Below are 18,303 nucleotides of genomic sequence, written 5' to 3' on the forward strand. Positions count from 1 at the left end.
AACAAAAGGGGGAGGTGCTGTGGGAACTTTTTCTGCTTCTTCAGCCAATAGCCTTAAGATACTAGCCCACTTAAGCATGGTCTCTTATACTATAAATGCAGTTGTAAAGCCTGTGCTCGCTCTCTTGCTTCTGGCTCTTGCTTCCGGCTACTTGACTCTGTTCCTGTTCCCTGTTTGTGCAGAGGACTGCGATTTTGGACAGTGATCTGTGAGTTTCTCCTAAATAAATAACTCTTTATTATGCATAATTCTGAACTAGTGTGGGATTATTTTGTAACTTCCATCATCATCACAGTGCTACAAAAATTAGTCATCAGGGGGATTTCCCTGATAAATTCAATATTGCTCTCTATCTTGCAAAAAAAAAAAGGTGTTTGGAGTCTTCAGCTACACCATGTATTTATGAGTAACTGCACTAGGAATGACCTGTTTTATGTAGCATGACAATGGGGCCTCCCAGTAAGTCCTAGGCAGATGACCAGCACCTGTTACAGAGAGTTCCAATAAATAGCCCTGGGAACAGTATTATTTATTCATGTAGGACACCTCTGTTTAAAGTATTTAAAATCACGTTTACTATTAATTTGTAAGATAGGGTGTATTTCTTTACAAATCTTTACTTTTGGTTGACCCACCCAATATTCATTGCTTTCCCTGCTCCATCCCCAGTTAAAAATTTAGCACACATCATCCAGTGCACCATTCTTTTATAAGATATGTGTTTTACTTTCCTCTCATTATATTTTTTTTACTTATGTTACAAAATGCTAGGTTTCCAATTAGCTTCTTCACAGACATTTCATTTGAGTTGATCTTTCAGCAGTCCCCTCTGCACTACATATTTGAACCATTCTGTCCCCAGGATACTCAGTCTAATTTCATTCCATCTATATTCTACTATCCTAACCTCTTTTCCTCCATATTCCCACTAATGGTCTATTTGTAGATTCCTGGATTCTACATGCAGTCTTACTAAAATATACAAAATGAAGTTTGTAGCTTAGACTCACATATGTGAGAGAATATGTGATGTTTGACTTCTGGGTCCTATATATCTGATCTCATCATTTTTCTTGTTATCTACATGTACATCTATATTTCACACTTTCATTTTTATTTACACCTGAATAATATGCTGGATTATATAGATAAGTATTATGTTTTTATTTACCCATGTTTCACTTCATGGAATCTAGGTTGTTTCCATTTGCTAGATACAGTGAATAAAATATCAGTGAAATTGATGGGCAAGTGCTTATTGGTAAAGTAGCAAGTCTTTGGAGTTCATAACCAGGATGTATCAATTCCTCTGAGATTAAATCCTTCCATCTTGGAGGAATTGCCTTAAAATACTGGGCATGAAAAGAGAGGTACAGGAACAGGATGCTCTAAGACAGTGGTTCTCACGTTTCCCGATGCTGCAACACTTTAATACAGTTCCTCATTTCTGATGACCCCCCCATTCATAAAGTTATTTTGTTATTATTTCATAGTGGCAAATTTCCTATGAGATTATTATGAATTGTAATGTATATATCTCATATTCAGTATACCTAATATGAAACCCCAAAGAGATTGTGACATAAAGGTTGGGAGACACTTCTCTAAGGGAAGGTAATAAAATCATTCCTGCAGAGAAGCTACTAATGTTTAGGAATAGAAAACTTCATAACTTTAGGAAATTACAGAAATTGGAAAGATTCACTAGTGCCCCCCTGCCTCAATCATCTATAATTGGTAAGCACTATGGACACTGTCAGACATGGTGAGCTGCACAGAATATACTCAAACCAGCCATCAGCAGACACCAGTCAAGTTGCCTGGCCCATAAAAGACCAGAAAAGCTGCCTGAAGGAGGTAGTGAGTGGCTTGAAAGACACTTCCATCATCCCTTAAGCTGTCTGCAAGCTGTGCAGTGATTTTCAAGTTTTCATCTTCATTAAGGTCTCACTCACAGCTGTCATTGAGTCCTTTATGCTTCTATAAGTAACTGCTCACCCACACGCTTGTAAATCACTCAGCTGAAACTCATTAGTCCATTTTACTTTAGAGATGACTGAGTAGTTAAGAGTACTGTCTAATCTTTGAGATCACTCACTTTCAGCACCCTCACATGGCCACTCAATATGTAACCTCACTCTAGGGCATGAGGGAAAGCTAGCAAGCTGACCAACCCAGTTACGAACCAAGACAAGAAGCAGGACTATGAGTTGGCCCACTCCAAAATCCACTGAACGCATGAACTGTTGGAACATGTGAAGAGGACAAACCTATAGATTCAAAACAGCAGGATCTCCATGACACAGGCCAACATGATTGTAGGCTGAATATTCTGTCCCTATAGCCAGCTCTCAAACAACCAGAAACTAAATATTAATTATAAATGCTCAGCCAATAAGTTATGATTATTTTTAGTTAGCTCTTATAACTAAAATTAACCCATTTCTATTCATCTCTGTGTGGCCCCAGGCTTGTTTACCTCATCTATCAGCTTCCCGCGTTGCTTTTTAGACTTCTGGCTGGTAATTCCTCGTGACTCATTTGACTTAGCCCTTCTTCTTCCCAGTGTTCTCTCTGCTTGAACATCCTGCTTAGCTTTAGACCAATCAGCGTTTTATCAAGAATGAGAGCAACACATCTTCACAGTGTATAAAGATTGTTCCACAGAACAACTTATCCAAGAGGAGCCCCAGTAAGAGCCGATTATCAGTGGGGTAGCAGAAACCAGAGGCCCTGAGCCAGACCAGTGACTTGGTGGCAATGAAAAGCTGCAAATAAAGATGAACAGATTAAAGATTAAATTGTGTTTCAGGAGTCACACTACAGGTTTCATGGCAAGGTTATTCTTTTTGTTTGTTTGCATTTTTGCTTTCTTTGTTTTGTTTTATTTTTGTTTTTTCTTTTCAATTTGGTTTTGTTTGGGGGAAAGGAAGTTGCAAGAGCATATGGTAGGTGCAAGGGGACAGAGAGAAAACTGGGATCAGAATTCATAGTGTGAAATCCACAAGAATAAATAAAAGTTTTTTAAAAAAAAGAGACAGTTCTTGGTGTGCTATTGGGCCTTAGTGGAAACTGAATGTTTGATGATGGGTTACCAAGTTAACCAAGTGATCTGAGATACCCATCATGAGCTGGGTGTTATCTGACCCACCAAGTCTTAAAGTAGGACATGCACAACAGCAATGTATTATCAAATGGAAGTGGTATATACATGATCAGGCCTGAGCAGATCCTGAAAGCAAGTAACATGAAGAAGTTTCCAAAATTGCTTTGGTTTCTACTCCTGCTATAATGCTGTCTACTGCCAAGCATGATCTATAGTCTCATGGGGTTTGTCCCATTGATGGTTGACTGAGGAAGTGAAGACTGGGGCCTGGTTTCCTGATGGCTCTGCACATTATACAGGCACCACCCAGAAGTGGGCAGCTGCAGCATTATAACCCCTTGCTGGAACAATCCTGAAAGACACAGGCAAAGGGAATTCTTCACAGTGGGCAGAGATTTGGGCAGTACACATGGTTATACAGTTTGCTCAGAAGGAGAAATAGTCAAATGTGTTATTGTTCACTGACTGATGTGCACTAGCCAATAGATTGGCTGCACGGTCAGGGCCTGGAAAGAGCATGAACTAAAAAATTGGTGAGAAAGATAGCAGGATGTATGTGGATAGATCTTTCCAAGTGGGCAAAGGATGTTAAGATACATATATCCCATGTAAATATTCAACAAAAGGTCACTTCAGCTGAAAAAGATTTCAATAATCAAGTAGATAGGATGACATGTTACATAGATAGTCAGGTTCTCCCTTTTCATTCCTATTATTGACCAATGGGCCCATGAACAAAGTGACCATAGTGGCACAGATGACGTTTATGCATGGACTCAACAACATGAACTTCCACTTACCAAGGCTCCTCCTGAGTGCCAGATCTGCCCATAGCACACACCAACATTCACCACCAGATATAGCACCATTACCCCAAATAAGCAGTCAGCAATCCAGCGGCAGGCAGACTACACTGGACCACTTCTTCCATGCAAAGGACACCACTTCATCCTTACTGGAGCAGATACTTAAATCTGCTTATGAATTTGCCTTTCCTGCATGGGATGCTTCTGCCAAAACCACCATCAGTGGGCTGCAAAATGCCTAATTTACCATCATGGTATTCCACAGAGTATTGCTTCTGATCAAGGAACTCACTTCATAGTAGGGAAGTGCTACAGTGATCTTGGAATCCACTGATCTCACCATGTTCTCCACCATCCTGAAACAGCTGGCCAGAATGAATTCCCAAAGAAACAGTTACAGGACCAATAGGTGGCAGGCACCAGGCTGTGGCAGCGTTCTCCAGAAGGCAGTATATGATTTCAATCTGTCCAGAATATTATATTTTTTCTCCCTTAGCTAGGCTCCATGTGTACCAGTAATCAAGGGGAAAGGGAATAGTTCCTCTCACCATCACCCCTAGTAATTTTTGCATTCCTGTACTCTCAACCTGAAGTTCTGCTGATCCAGAAATGTTGGTTCCAGATAGGTAAGCGTTCCTGCCAGGAGCTGAAACAAACATTCCTTGAACTGGAAGCTCAGACACCCCCTGGTCACTTTTGGCTTCTAATGCCCTTAAACCAACAAGCTAAGAAAGGAACAAATGGTATAGGAGGGGTGATTGTTCCATGTTCCCTTGGGAGAAGTGTTTTCCTCTCTATTCATTTTGCTTTTTAACACAGTGAGATTAACCAGAGCCATCTGTGAAACTGTGAGTTTGGACCTATGTGTTAGAGTCTGGTGGGCTCAGCAGAGGTCTGTAGCTAAAGGCTGTAATTATTTTCCCACAATCCATCAATAGCCAACATTTGAGAGGTAAAGAGTGGGCCCTGTGAGCCTTTCCCTTTCCTAGACTGATGTGGTCTAGTGTGAGGACAATGCAGGTAAGTACAATTGCTATTGGTTACTGATTACAGCAGCTGTAGGGAGTCTAGAGAATGGTATGTCTAAGTCCTTCCTCCTCTTTTCCTTCTTATTCCCTCTCCTTCTCTTCTTCGGTGTTCCCAGAGCCATAGATGAGATAGAGTAACTGACGTTTTTAAGGCTGGTATCACATACCTCTCTTGTTTTCTACATCTGGAACAGTCAATAGTCTATACATTCACCACTACACTAAACATTTTCTTCTTTGTTTTATCTACAAGCACCTTCAGCATAAGTCACAGAAGACAAACTTGACCCTTATTTAGTAAAACGACAAAACCACTATCCTGTAGCTAAAGCAATACACACAGGATGAATTCAGCCCTAGGCTGTTAGCAAGGACCTTACAAGTGACTTCCACCTATTTGACTTTAGAATTCAAGCTCCTTAAATGTCTCACCCCAAGGCACAATTGTAGTATTTGGTTTGGGCTCTTCATGTTTGTGTTAGTGATGGGACACTGGCATCTGAATTTGGCCTATTATGTTGTAGCCAGGGAGGCTGGTAGTCAAGTAGAGGTTAGGCTGCCTTTCAAGGTTCAGAACTCACTGTGGGGGTCAGATACCGCGTGCTCCTAGATCAGTTCTGCTCTAGGCTGGCAGCAAGTATGTGGGGAGCTGTGCAAAGCGGGTCCAGGGCAGCCTGACAGCTGGAGCTGTATGGAAGGCAGCCTGAGATGCAAGGGGAAGGACTGATCCCCCGATAGGGCGGGGACACTTACCCGGAAACAGAGGTTGGGTGGATTTAGCTGATTGGCTGCGTGTTAGAAGAAGGACGGAGAATGGGCGGGTTTAGAGGAGTGACGTAAACGGAAGCTGGGACTAAATTTGTGTGAGCACTGGAAAGTGGACTGCGGAGGCGAAGCCACAAGTGTCAAGGCCCCTTGTCTGTGGTTGCACCGGGGCCTGTACCGTGGGGAATCGTGTGGTGTAGTCTTGGGTGCGGAGGACACGGCCAGGTGTCGCGGGGACGCAAAATCTCCCTGGAGCCAGTGTCGCCGCGCAGGGCGGCCTGGGAAACTCAGCAGCGCAGTGGCGGCCCTGGACCTCCCAGGTCAGAGGAGCTGCGGGGCTTGGACATAGGAGGGAAGGGACCAGACATGAGAACATAAGAACTGGAATAATCCTGTTTTATTCCCATTATCTTCTGATGCCAAAATATTCTTATAAGAACACTTGCGTAGAATATTTAAGTGTATCTGTTGATGTGTGCAAACGCGGTTCTGTTAGCAATTGTGGAAACGACAAAGCTATTGAAATTTACAATCGTACATACTAACTTACATGTCATACCTCTCCCCTTTGCAAGAGATTGGCATATGAACCTGACTAGATTTCCGGTGTACTTTTAGTTATTAATCTGAAAGGGACGCCTGAAAATTTCGTTGAATCTGATTTTTTTTTTTTGCGAGTTCCGCAAGTACGGTTGTAAACAATCTTTAAAAGTAAACTTTATTTATCATTAAGTTTTCATCGTGAGACATGCCTTTTGTGCTGTAAATACAGTATTCTGAAAAGTCCTTGCTGACTCGATGTCACACAACTTTAATCCCAATACTCAAAAGGTAGAGGTAAGTGGATTTCAGTGAGTTGGAGGCCAGCAAGATCTACATAGTGAGTTCTAGGACAGCCAGAACTTCATGGTGAGATCGTGTCTCAAAAAACAAAAATATTAAAACAACGACAAGAAAAAAATAGACAAAGAAAAACGAAATGTGTCTTATTGTGCATGTGCTGAGTTTGTAATGTTACAACTTAGAGCCTAAGAACAGCATGCTGTTTTATAGTATCAGATCACAGTATATTCACAGTTAAAATAGACATTATAAGCCGGGGGGGGCGGCACATGCCATTAATCCCACCACTGGGGAGGCAGAAACTGGTGGATCTTGGAGTTCCTTGCTAGCCTGGTCTACAGAGTGAGTTTAAGGACAGCTAGGGTGACAGAGAGAAACCCTGTTTGGGGAAGAAAAGCAAAGAAAAAGAGAAAAAAAAATTAAAAAGTATTATAGTGGCCTCTGCTGCCACCTGGGGCCTTGGTGATATCCCAGCACCAGCTGCTTCTAGGAACTACGTGGGCCACACTTTTACTGCCCATTTCTCAGCTCAAGGACATTAAGGTTGTTTCCATTTTGTAACTAGTGTGAATGAAGCAGCAATTACGGTTGAGTAAGTAGGATAGGATCTGTTTAGTAGAAGGTTAAGTCCTTTGAGCATATGCTAAGGAATGGAACAGCTTGGACATGTGCTGAATTTATTTAACATGAGGGTTTATTTATTTAATTGGTGAGTCTCTATTTTAGTTTTCAGTGTGTCTAGTTTTTTTGTTCATGGAATTTTTATTTTCTATAGTTTTGTTTTTATGTGGTTGCTGGTTGTATTGTTCATAGTATTCCTCCTTTTCTTTGACAATTAGTGTTTTGCTATTTTGTTCATGGTTGATTACATCCCAGTTCACATGAAATTTATTATGTCCCATGTTCTCAGGGATTATTCCTCCGACTGCCCTGTGTTTGTGTTACCTCTAATTTATTGTTGGCAGTGCTGCTTTAGTGACGTCGTTTGTGTTAATTCGTGACTATCTTGAAATGCATTTATGTCTCCATCAATTTTAAGGAGTAGTTTTCTTTGTGCAACAAGATGCTTGATGGTGATTTCCTTTTCGAGATTCAAATGTTGTTTTATGCTACTCTGTTTTGGGGATCATTGATCAGACATCTGGTAGAAATCTGTTGCTTTGGTCTTTTCATGTGGTTGGACATTGTATTCTAATGACTTTCAGTATTAATTTTTGACCCTTCCTTTTTGACCCTTTGATTTAAAAGCAAGCCATCTATCTATTCATTGTTCCTGAAAGAGAAACTCAAAGAAGAGAAACAATAAGAAATGGCTAATTCTACAGCAAACATGCCACAGGTCAGTGGTCCTTTTTACTTTTTATCTAAATACATTTTATTTTCATACATTTAGTTTTCTTCTTTTAATAGTTGTTTTTTAGATTTTATTATGAAAACTGATGCAAACAGACAATATCACTCATGGAAACTAAGCAGACCCAAAGACTGTACAACTCAGTGTATTTTTATATACTCACGGTGGTCAGAGGGAACAGAAGCCTTGGAGTCCTGTGTGGGATTTATTTTATATTTTCACAATCTGTTATATGTTTATTTACTTATCCACCACCAAAACTTTAAAAACCTTTGATAGAAATAGAACTAGGAAAGCACTTCGCATTATATCCTTTTTCATTATATCCTGGTCTTCATTACCTTCCTTCAGTCCCTGATCATTTAACCTTTCCTGTTCTCTTTTCTCCATGTTGTACTGTGCCCTTATATGTTGTTTCTATATACATATGTTATTGGGTAGATTCTGCCTATGAGCAAACATGTTGTGTCTTCTTTCTAAAAGTGTGTGACTGCCTTTAATATGACACATTTTGGTCTGTCCATTTTCCTGCAATTTTTCATTTTATTTTTCTCTTTAGCTGAATTGTACTCCATTTATACAATTTTAATTATCCATTCATCTGTTGATAGATTAATTGTTTGATTCCAGTATTTTTTCTTTGGTGATTAAAACAGCAGTAAACATGGGGTAGAAATATCTCTGTAGTGGGGCATCTTGTTCTCTGGATATATGGCCAGGAGTAAAAGAGCTGGCTCATATGTTATATCTCTCAATTTTTTTCAATAACCTGCATACTAATTCCTACAATGGCTGTATTAATTTGCACCGTCTAATTCATCAACAGTGAATAAGGATTTCTTTCTCTTCATATTCCCTTCAGCATTTATTGTCAGGTTTGTTGAGGACAGCCATTCTGCCTTGGATGAATAGTATTTCCAAGTACTTTTAATTTTCTTTCCCATATGGCATTTTTGGGATCCGGAACACTTTTTTGAATGTTTATTGGCCATTTGTGTTTCTCTCTTCACAAAGTGTCTATTCAGTTCATTTGCCCATTTGTTAATTTTCAGTTTTATTTTCTTGCTATTTAATTTCTGTCATTCTTGCTAAATCCTAGATATGAGCTCCTATCCAAAGTGTCGCTGGTACAAATTCTCTCCCATATTGTGGGTGTCTGTGTGCTTTGACTGTTTCCATTGATAAACCGAAACTCTTTATTTTCATGTAGTCCCATCTGTTGACACTTGGGTCAGTTCCTGTGCTGTTGGTGTTCTTTCTAATCAATAAGTCCTTGCCCGTGCCAATATTCTGATGGATATTCTCTATGTTTTCTAGGTTTCTGTGTTTCTGACTTTTGATTCATTTTGAATGGATTTTGTACAAGGTGAAAAATAAAAATTTGATTTCATTCTCCTGCCGGATCAAATTTGACCAGCACCATTTGTTGAAAATGCCATATTTTTGTAATGTATCTTTTTGTCTCTGTCAGATTTTAAGTAGACATAGACTTTTATTTTCTTTTTGGGTCTTCTATTTTCTCATCCCCTTTCTGATTTTATGATGATACCAGGCTATATTTATGACTACAAATTTATAATATAATTCCATAAATCCTCACTTATATCACTTTTGTCATTTTTCTCCTCAGATTATTCCCAGCCCCCACCCCCAGGACAAATATCTCACATGAACTTTATTACCTTTAATTTAAATATATTTCCACATTGACTTATGAACAAAAAATACATTGGTGCCTAATTGTTGTACAAAATGGACTATATCCTTATATATTGTTGAATAAGGGTCCCTGTGCCATGTAGTCTCCGTTTGTGAGATCCATCCCATTTCCTTGAATCCTGGTTAGAAAAATGCATACTGTGACCCATGGATTGTTTCACAACATCTTAGAAATGTATGGAGTTAAAACAGACTTAAATCTTGGTTCTTAGTACTAAATAATACTTGATTCCTGATACTAAAGTTTTTTAACATACTATATAGTACAGAATGTGGCAACTCTGTGTGGCTTGATTTTGCCATGAAGCTGACGTTCTTGAGTATAGATTCAGATTGTTGTAGCATGAATAATAAAAGCCCAGAGACAGATATTGGAGTTCAACCTGAATATCAGAGCAGCAAAGCAGCCAGCCACTAGAAGGACCTTTTACCTCTACCAAATCTTCAGACCGAAGGGGTGAGATCCTGTCTCCACGAATCCTCAGACTCCTCACTCCACTTAGATCTTGTCTCTTTCCCTTTATATTCCTCTCTTGGCCCAGTCATATCACTCCTGTCTCTACTTTTCTAGTGCTGGGATTAAAGGCATGTGATCCCAACTGCTGGGATCTTTGTGTGAGTTCTGTTTCTTTTTTAGACATATTTAATCTTGTGTAGCCATGGGTGGCCTTGAACTCACAGAGATCCATCTGTCTCTGTCTCCCAAGTCCTGGCATTACAGGTGTGTGTCACACTTCCTGGCCTGTATAACTGACTGGTGTGGCTGCTTTGCCCTCTGATCTTCTGGCAAGCTTTACTTATTAAAATACAAATAATATGCCTCTATAGATTGATTCACATTGTTGTCCACTTGTATTTCTTTTTTGGTGTTAAATATCATGGTAATAATGACGTGCCCATGTGCTTTTTGACACCTGCTATCTGTTTGTCTCAGAAGAATTGCTGCTCACATCACTCACTTGGTTAAGATGCTAAACTAGAAATATCAGTATTTTTCCTTTGTCTTTTTTCCCCCCAAACAGCATTCCTCTGTGCTTTTGGGGTTGGACTCATTGTGTAAAATTATGTGGAATGCTTTAGAAAAAAATGTCTTGAGGTCATTGACTGATTGATGTGCTGAAACAATCACTTTGATGCAGAAAGAAAATTCCTCATGATTATTATTTTGCTTTAATGTCTTTCTGTTTGACTGTTAGCTCTCTATGCCTACCCTGAAGCTACAGTGTTTTAAAGACGAGATTTTAGCTATGGGCTTTGACCTGAGGTTTGCATTTCTATTTAATATTCATGGCAGGGACACAATATGTCACTGCTTTTTGCATTTTCATAGAAATAACAGGAGAATCACAAACACTCTAACCTAAAATCTGCTAGACAGTATAGCATAAGTACTGAAAAATAACACATAGAAGACTATCAAATTCAGACACAATAGCTCACGTTTTCTCCTAAGCCGTTCTTCTGTACTCTGTCATATTTGCAAGGCTCTGAAAGTATCTGTAATTTGCAGAATTTAATATATTTGTTTACTCACATGAAATCTATGTCATTTTGTTAATCCATTGACAAGAATAAGATCACTATCACAGTATGACTCAAATTTGAAGTATGCTTGTTTTTTTTTTATTGAGGTGTACCCACGAGCTGGCCAGCGACTCCTCCTTAGGTTAACAAGAGCAGCCCCAACTTTTCCTTAGGTTAAAGATAACAGCCCTGAGCCCCAAGTCCATCTTTTGGGCCCCTTTCAGGAGTAAAGTCACAAATTGTTTTATAGAAGGGAGACAATGGAGCAATAAGAAAATAAAAAATCTTTTTTAAAAAAAATCAAATAATCATTATGTAATTAGGAAGGGGTAAGGGAGAGTAAGGATATTCTCAAAAACAAATCAAGGTCGTAGGTTGGTATTGGGAGAAGCCACTAGTTTGTTTCTCAACCATCTTTACTCGAAATAATCACACAGAAACTATACTATTTAAATCATAGCTTGGCCAATCACTTAAGTGTATTGCTAGCTAGCTCTCATATCTTAAATTAACTCATTTCTCTTATTTTATATTTTACCATGATGCTTGCAGTTTTCTGGCAAGGTTCTATTGCATCTGTCTCCAGCAGTGGTTACATGGCTTCTCCCTGACTGCCTACTCTCTCTATTATATATCTCTTTCAGCCTGGCTTCACTCTGTTAAGCCATTGGCCGAAAGCAACTTTTTTATTAGCCAATGGCAATAAAACATATTCACATCATATATCACCTCCCCCATTAGGTTGGGGAAAGTCAGGTTCCAGGAAACAGCGCCCCTCAACTTTCACAGTAAATAGAAACTTAATTTTAGAACTAGTGTATAATGACTCCTGCCTTTAAAATGAAGTTGGGCAGCTTCCTCAGCTTCTGAATGAATCCACAGTTATTACACTTGCATGTACATGCTTAGCTATGACTTAAACAGTATTTGATTTGATTTTTTTTACTTCCTTCAATTTTAATTACTTTTTGTGAGTGAAGTGAAATATTCTTCAAAACTTCTAAAATTGTCTATGTTGGCTTATGCATGTGCTTAGGAAAATTTTAGATAATATCAAATGTGGCTGTTGTGGATTTTTTTTATCTGCTTTATAGTAGCCCAGATATTCTTATAAAATTAATTTCTTAGAATACTTGATCTGATATGTTAATATTAAATGGACAGTATTCAGTGCTATTACTATCTTTCTTACTATGGGGAAAAAAGTAAAATCAGTCACATATTCTGCTTTCCACACTTACCCCTTTGCTACTTAATGGTGTGGCATTGGACCTAGAGTTTACACATCCCAACTAAGCCTGTTAAAATAGAGTCATGTAAGGCCCAAGTACAGACAGGATTGATTCAGTGTTACGTTTCCTCATCACAGAGTTCCCTTCTCATTCATGTCTGCTATGATCCTGTGTAACAAAACACACCATTCATGGCAAATAGTTAATCATGTCCCAACTGTAAATCTCGGCTATTTCATGTATACTGCTTGTAAGATTATTCTGTCATCCTGTTTTCACAGAGTTTAAAAAATTCATTATAGGATGTGACCATTTTTGAGATTAACTTTTTGAGTAGTTGTCTTCGTTCGTTTGCATCCTGTCTCAGTATGTTCTGGAAAGCTCCTTTCCCGGCATCGTGTGATCAAAATATACTTTGTGTTTCAGGGTCTGTTGACTTTCGGGGATGTAGCTGTGGACTTCCCACAGGAGGAGTGGGAATGCCTGGACTCTGCTCAGAGGGCTTTGTACATTGATGTGATGCTGGAGAATTACAGCAACCTGGTCTCAGTGGGTGAGAACGTTTTGCTTATAGAATTCCTCATTCATCCTTCATACATACTGACTTCATAGATTATAAACTCTCCGTTAAGCTGTCATTGACACTACAGGAGACTAGGAAATTTTGATAGTAGGAAAGAACTTTTTCATGGTATTTAGTTTTTTCTTTTCATTTTCTGTTTTTGAGAACCCTTCATTTGGTTTCCAAGATGCATTTATGAACTCAGTAGCGTAGAATATTTCCACCAGATTCTTAAACCCCCATGTCCTTTGTAGTTGTTTAGCGGTGGCTATGAGAATGAATCACAGAAAACAGCAACCCCACATGGGAGTTTATTGATAGAGGGGTAAGGGGGCATTTGTGACAGCCAGCTGGGAAAGAGAAGTAGTACAGAAGAGAGGGAAGGTGCAGGTAGAACTTGTTTTTAAAGGGCCCTTTTTTCATGCTTACAGAGCCTACACAGCCTCATAACACATGACTTAATGACATACGGCTTTGGGCCCCTGGGCTGACTAAGTATTTGTTGCCTACAGGGGGCTGGCCAGCTTAATGCCTAGATCCTAACATTCCCAATTTTGTTAATTATTAAAAGGTGAGGAATTAAAGAGCATACCAGGTAGGGCAGGAATTGGGGTGCCTAGTTCTCAAAACTGCTCCTGACATAGGGGATGTCAGCCATCTTTGGGGGACCTGAGTGCTGGCGTTTTCACTGCCATCCAGGCTATGTGGAAGTGTTTGGTGTCTCTTGTACCTGGTGAGATGCTGTCATAGCAGGAGATAAAGTTAAATTTAGGGAAAAATATTTTCTTACATCCTGGAAATTGGAGGAGAGGAGTGTCAAGACCAGGGATAGGTGGGGAGACTTAGGCTGTCTATTGACAGTACTTATCTGGAGTGCATCTTACCTGTTCTAAGAACTTTGAAGGCTTAATATAATAGTAACATAGAGAGAGATATCTGGAACATGTTTTATTCTTTTAAATGTTTCAAATCATGTTTAAAAAAATTACCAATTAGCTTTTGTCTTTATAAACCTTAAAGCACCTGTTCTTTCCCCATCACCATGGCATCACCTTAACACTCAGGAGACACAGGTGGTTGATCTCTGAGGACTGTTAATAGTACAGAATTGTATTGAAATCTGTTTTGTGAGGCTTCTTTTTTTGAGTCTTGGGGTATGAATATCTCTGGGGTGTTGTTTTCTCTTATGAACTCAGGCATGTTTGATAGTCTTGTGCCTTCAACTCTGTGGCTAACAGCTGATAGTCCTGTAACAACAACTGACTTGTTTGATTAGAAGTTTTGAATAAGTCATTGGTGATACATAGACAGGAGATCAATTGAAGCAGGGTGTTATTAATATAAACAGGAGAACATGGATCAGCCTGGGGGAGGAAGAGGACAGTAAGGAAAGCATATGGGGTTCCCAATCTGGCAGAGTACAGTTGTGGGGTAAAGCCTCATTCTTCTGAAATTGGGGATAAGGCAGTTTATCTTGGTGTCCTCTGAAACTTAAGGGAGCAGGGTCCTGTCAGAGTTGCTATGTATGAAGAAGGATGACCTTGAGGTGGAGGGGTTTGAGATGAGATAAATGAATGCAATAAGGAAGGCCCTTAAGCTGAGTAGCTGTTGGAGTTACAAGAATTACTTTGTAGGGGCCCTGCCATTTAGGAGAAAGACATAAGGGACATTGGTCTGGAGGAGAGAAAAGGACCTGATCCCCAATGTTGATCAGAGATAGATAACAGTCATACATAGTTGAGGTAGAGAGTAGTCATTAAAGTTCCATAGATGGGAACAGAGGTGATAAAGTAAAGGGGTGAAGAGGTGGTCAGGAAAACTGGGGCTTAGAACCGATTGCCCATACACGATATCAAAGGGTAAGATGGGAAGAGGTCATTTGGGGAGAGCCTGGAGCCTGAAAAGAGACAGAGGCAAAAGCTTTTACTTAGTCATGGTGACGTTCCTTTGACATTTTATTAAGAATGTTTTTTTTTAAGCAGCAGTTAGTTCATTCTATTTTTCCTGAGGACTGGGGATGGTATGAGATATGATAAATGCCAAGGGGTGGTGAGAGGTTTAGAAAGTTTGAGAGGTCTGAGAAGTAAATTTAGGACTGTTGTCTGACTGAAGAGAAGCTGGAGTTCCAAACTGGGGGATAATCTCCCTGAGAAGGAGGTCCAAGACTACTTGAGCTCTCTCTTTTTTTAAATTATTTATTTTTTATTGAAAATTTCCACCTCCTCCCCTCCTCCCACTTTCCTCCCCTCCCCCCTCCCTCTCCAGTCCAAGGAGCAGTCGGGGTTCCCTACCCTATGGGAAGTCCAGGGTCCTCCCCGCTCCCCCCAGGTCCAGGAAGGTGAGCATCTAAACAGACTAGGCTCCCACAAAGCCCGTCCATGCAGTAGAATCAAAACCCAGCACCATTGTCCTTGGCTTCTCCATCAGCCTCCACCGTCAGGCACATTCAGAGAGTCCGGTTTGATCACATGCTCCATCAGTTCCAGTCCAACTGGCCTTGGTGATCTCCCATTAGATCTCATTAGTCTCAATGGGTGGACGCACCCCTCGTGGTCCTGACTTCCTTGTAATGTTCTCCCTCCTTCTGCTCTTCATATGGACCTTGGGAGTTTTGAGCTCTCTTGTTAGAGTTTGGAAATGCTTCTATCCAGCCTGAGAATGTATCCACTAGGACAAGGAGATATTTAACTCATCTGACTATGAGCAGGTGGGTAAAATCAAGTTGCCAGTCAGTCCCTTGGAGGGAGCCCCTGGCTTGGTGTATAGGAAAAGGGAGGCTACAATACCTGGAATCAGGGTCTGACATCTGACAAGTTTTACAAGAGACAGTAATAGTTCTTTTTTTTTTTTCTGTAATTCTATTTTCTTTTTTTTTCTTTTATTTATTTATTTATTAAAGATTTCTGTCTCTTCCCCGCCGCCGCCTCCCATTTCCCTCCCCCTCCCCCAATTAAGTCTCCCTCCAGCCCGAAAAGCAATCAGGGTTCCCTGTCCTGTGGGAAGGACAGTAATAGTTCTTAAGAAATGCAAGCCATCAGGAGTGGGCTGGAACTGAGCCTTGACCAAATGAGAAAGAGCCTGCCTATTAGGATGAAGGAACTGGTGTAAATGGGACAGAATTTGTCAAGTATCACTGGGTGATGGTGGAGATGTGGGTTGTAGAGTTTGGACTCCCTGTATTGGGTAAGGTGAGTCTGGGCTGGGCCCTGGAGGGCTGCATCTCTAGCTGCCTTGTCAGCCTGGCTGTTTCCCCTAGAGATAATGAAGCTCTTGGTTTGATGAGACCAGCATATAGCTTTGGGGAGATGGGAGGCTTTCAGCATTGTGATAATCTGACCTGAGTTTGTTATGCATTCTCCTTTCATTGTAAATAGCCTACACTCTTTCCAGATATCAACACAGGACAAGGGGATATGAAAAGCATGTTTAGAATCTCTGTAAACTTTTAGGAACAATCCTTGTGCCAATTGGAAGGCACTGGTGAGAGCTATTAATTCAGGCTGTTGATTAGTAGTGTGCAGGGAGTGCCTGTGCTCCACTACCCCAGTATCTGATGCTATGGCATAGCCTGTTCTTCGTGTCCCCTCACATAAAAAGATTCTCTCATCTGTGTGACTGGTGTAGGTGGCCTGAGGTGCCTTCCTGTATGTATGAAGCATGTGGCAGTAGTTCCACTAGGGTTTCAGTGCAAGAATGAGAAGGGGAGTGGTCAGTGTTGGGTTGAGAAAGAAGATTTGAGATATTGAGAGGTGGGCAAGATTGGAAAGTAAGTGCGCCATCTTATACTAGTGCCATCTGGAGTGAAAGAACTCAGGAGGTGGGTAGAGTTTGTAAGCCTTTATAAGTTAGGAGATGGGACGCGTTGTTGGAGGAGAAGATAGTGGCAGGTAAACCATAGGTTAGTTTGTTTTGATTCACGAATGAGGAGCTCCACAGTTGCGAAAGCAAGTATGCAGGGTGGCCATCCCTGCGCGATTAGATCTAGTTTTTTTTTTTAACAGGTATGCTGTGGGTGCAAAGATAGGTCCCAGCTGGTGGCCTAGGACCCCAAGAACTATTCTACATTTTCTTTTACAAAGAGGGAGGAAGGACGAGTTAGGGCTGGGAGATGAACAGCTGGAGCCTAGAGAAGAGCCTTTGGGCTTCTGAAATGTCTTAGTATCAGGATTGAAGAGAGGTTCATGTGGGGAACCCAAAGTTGCCTCATATAAGGGGCAAATCATGATTGAAAAAGAGGGAATCCGGGAATGCAAGAAGCCAGCTAGTCTTAGAAACAATAAAATTTCATTTTTAGTAGAGGGGACTTTAAGAGACTGGAAAAGGTGTTTTCTGTCCAAAGTAATAGCTTTGTGAGTTGGGGTAATGTTTAGTCCCAAGTAGGTGACCTGAGATGAGGCCATTTGGGCTTGAAAGATGAGACTCTTTAGCTCCTGTTGAACAAGAAATTTAGACAAGCAGATGTGTTAGTTTGGCTAATTTCTAAGGACAGGCTACAAAGTAAAATATCATCCACATACTGTATAGTTTAGATTTGGGGGAGAGACAGAGAGAGTAGGTCTGAAATCAGAGCCTGACCAAATAGATGTGGGTTGTCTTGGAAACCCTGGGGTATGGTAGTCCAGGTATGTTGTGTGAAGAGGTGAATGTCAGGGTCAAACGTGTTCAGGTAAAAGCAAAGGTACTTTGAGACTGTGAACTGACAGTGATAAGGAAATAAGCACCCTCGAGACCCAGAATTGAGAAATGAGAGGTCTTTGAGGGTATAGTGTAGAGAAGGTTGTAGGGATTAGGTACCATGCACTAGAAGGGAAGTAATGAGTCAGAGGTCTTGACTAGATGGTAGGTTTTGTTAGGTTTCTTAACTGCAAGAATAAGGGTGTTACCTGGAGAGGATATAGGACAAAGTAGTTTTTTTTTCCCTAGGAGGTCAGAGATGATAGGTTTCAGTCCCGTAGGGCTCAAGAGTGGAAATGCGTACTGGGCTTGGGTAGTGTACTGCTTAGGTCTTGTAATTGAATGACGATTGGGGAATGGTGTCCAGCAAGAGAGGGCTTTTGGGTGTCCCAGACTTGGGGGTTCACCTGGGATGCTGGTAGAGGAAAGGACATGTTGGAATCGGTAGGGTGTGTACCTAGGAAGAGGAGGAGGAGGGTGAGTCTAGGATCAGGCAAATGCGGAGAGCAAAAGAAATAGAAGCTCCTACTTTGGCTGAAAACTCCCTTTCTAGCAGGGGGACAGGATAGGTTGTCCTGTCTAAAAATAAGTGAGTGAGAGAAATGCCACTAAAAATGTAATTGAGTGGTCAGATATGATGAGGCAGGTAAAGCTGTCCCCCAAACTGACAATGGGGAGATGGGAAGGAGA

At 40.6% G+C, this 18,303-nt stretch overlaps 1 protein-coding gene across 2 annotated transcripts in view; it reads left to right on the forward strand.

Annotated features, from left to right (window-relative positions):
• The first annotated feature begins 5,777 nt into the window (after positions 1–5,777).
• Positions 5,778–18,303, forward strand: part of LOC142832876 (zinc finger protein 54-like) — a 47,187-nt gene continuing 34,661 nt past the window's right edge. For both annotated transcript variants that reach the window (XR_012907291.1, XM_075943685.1), the window contains exons 1-3: positions 5,778–6,025; positions 7,797–7,887; positions 12,804–12,930. Coding sequence is in view for 1 of the 2 variants with exons in the window: in XM_075943685.1 (XP_075799800.1) it covers positions 7,858–7,887; positions 12,804–12,930 (157 nt within the window). In the remaining variant the exon portion in view is untranslated. The remainder of the gene's footprint in view (positions 6,026–7,796; positions 7,888–12,803; positions 12,931–18,303) is intronic.

This window comes from Microtus pennsylvanicus, chromosome 1, assembly GCF_037038515.1.
Source record: "Microtus pennsylvanicus isolate mMicPen1 chromosome 1, mMicPen1.hap1, whole genome shotgun sequence".
Lineage (NCBI taxonomy): Eukaryota > Metazoa > Chordata > Mammalia > Rodentia > Cricetidae > Microtus > Microtus pennsylvanicus.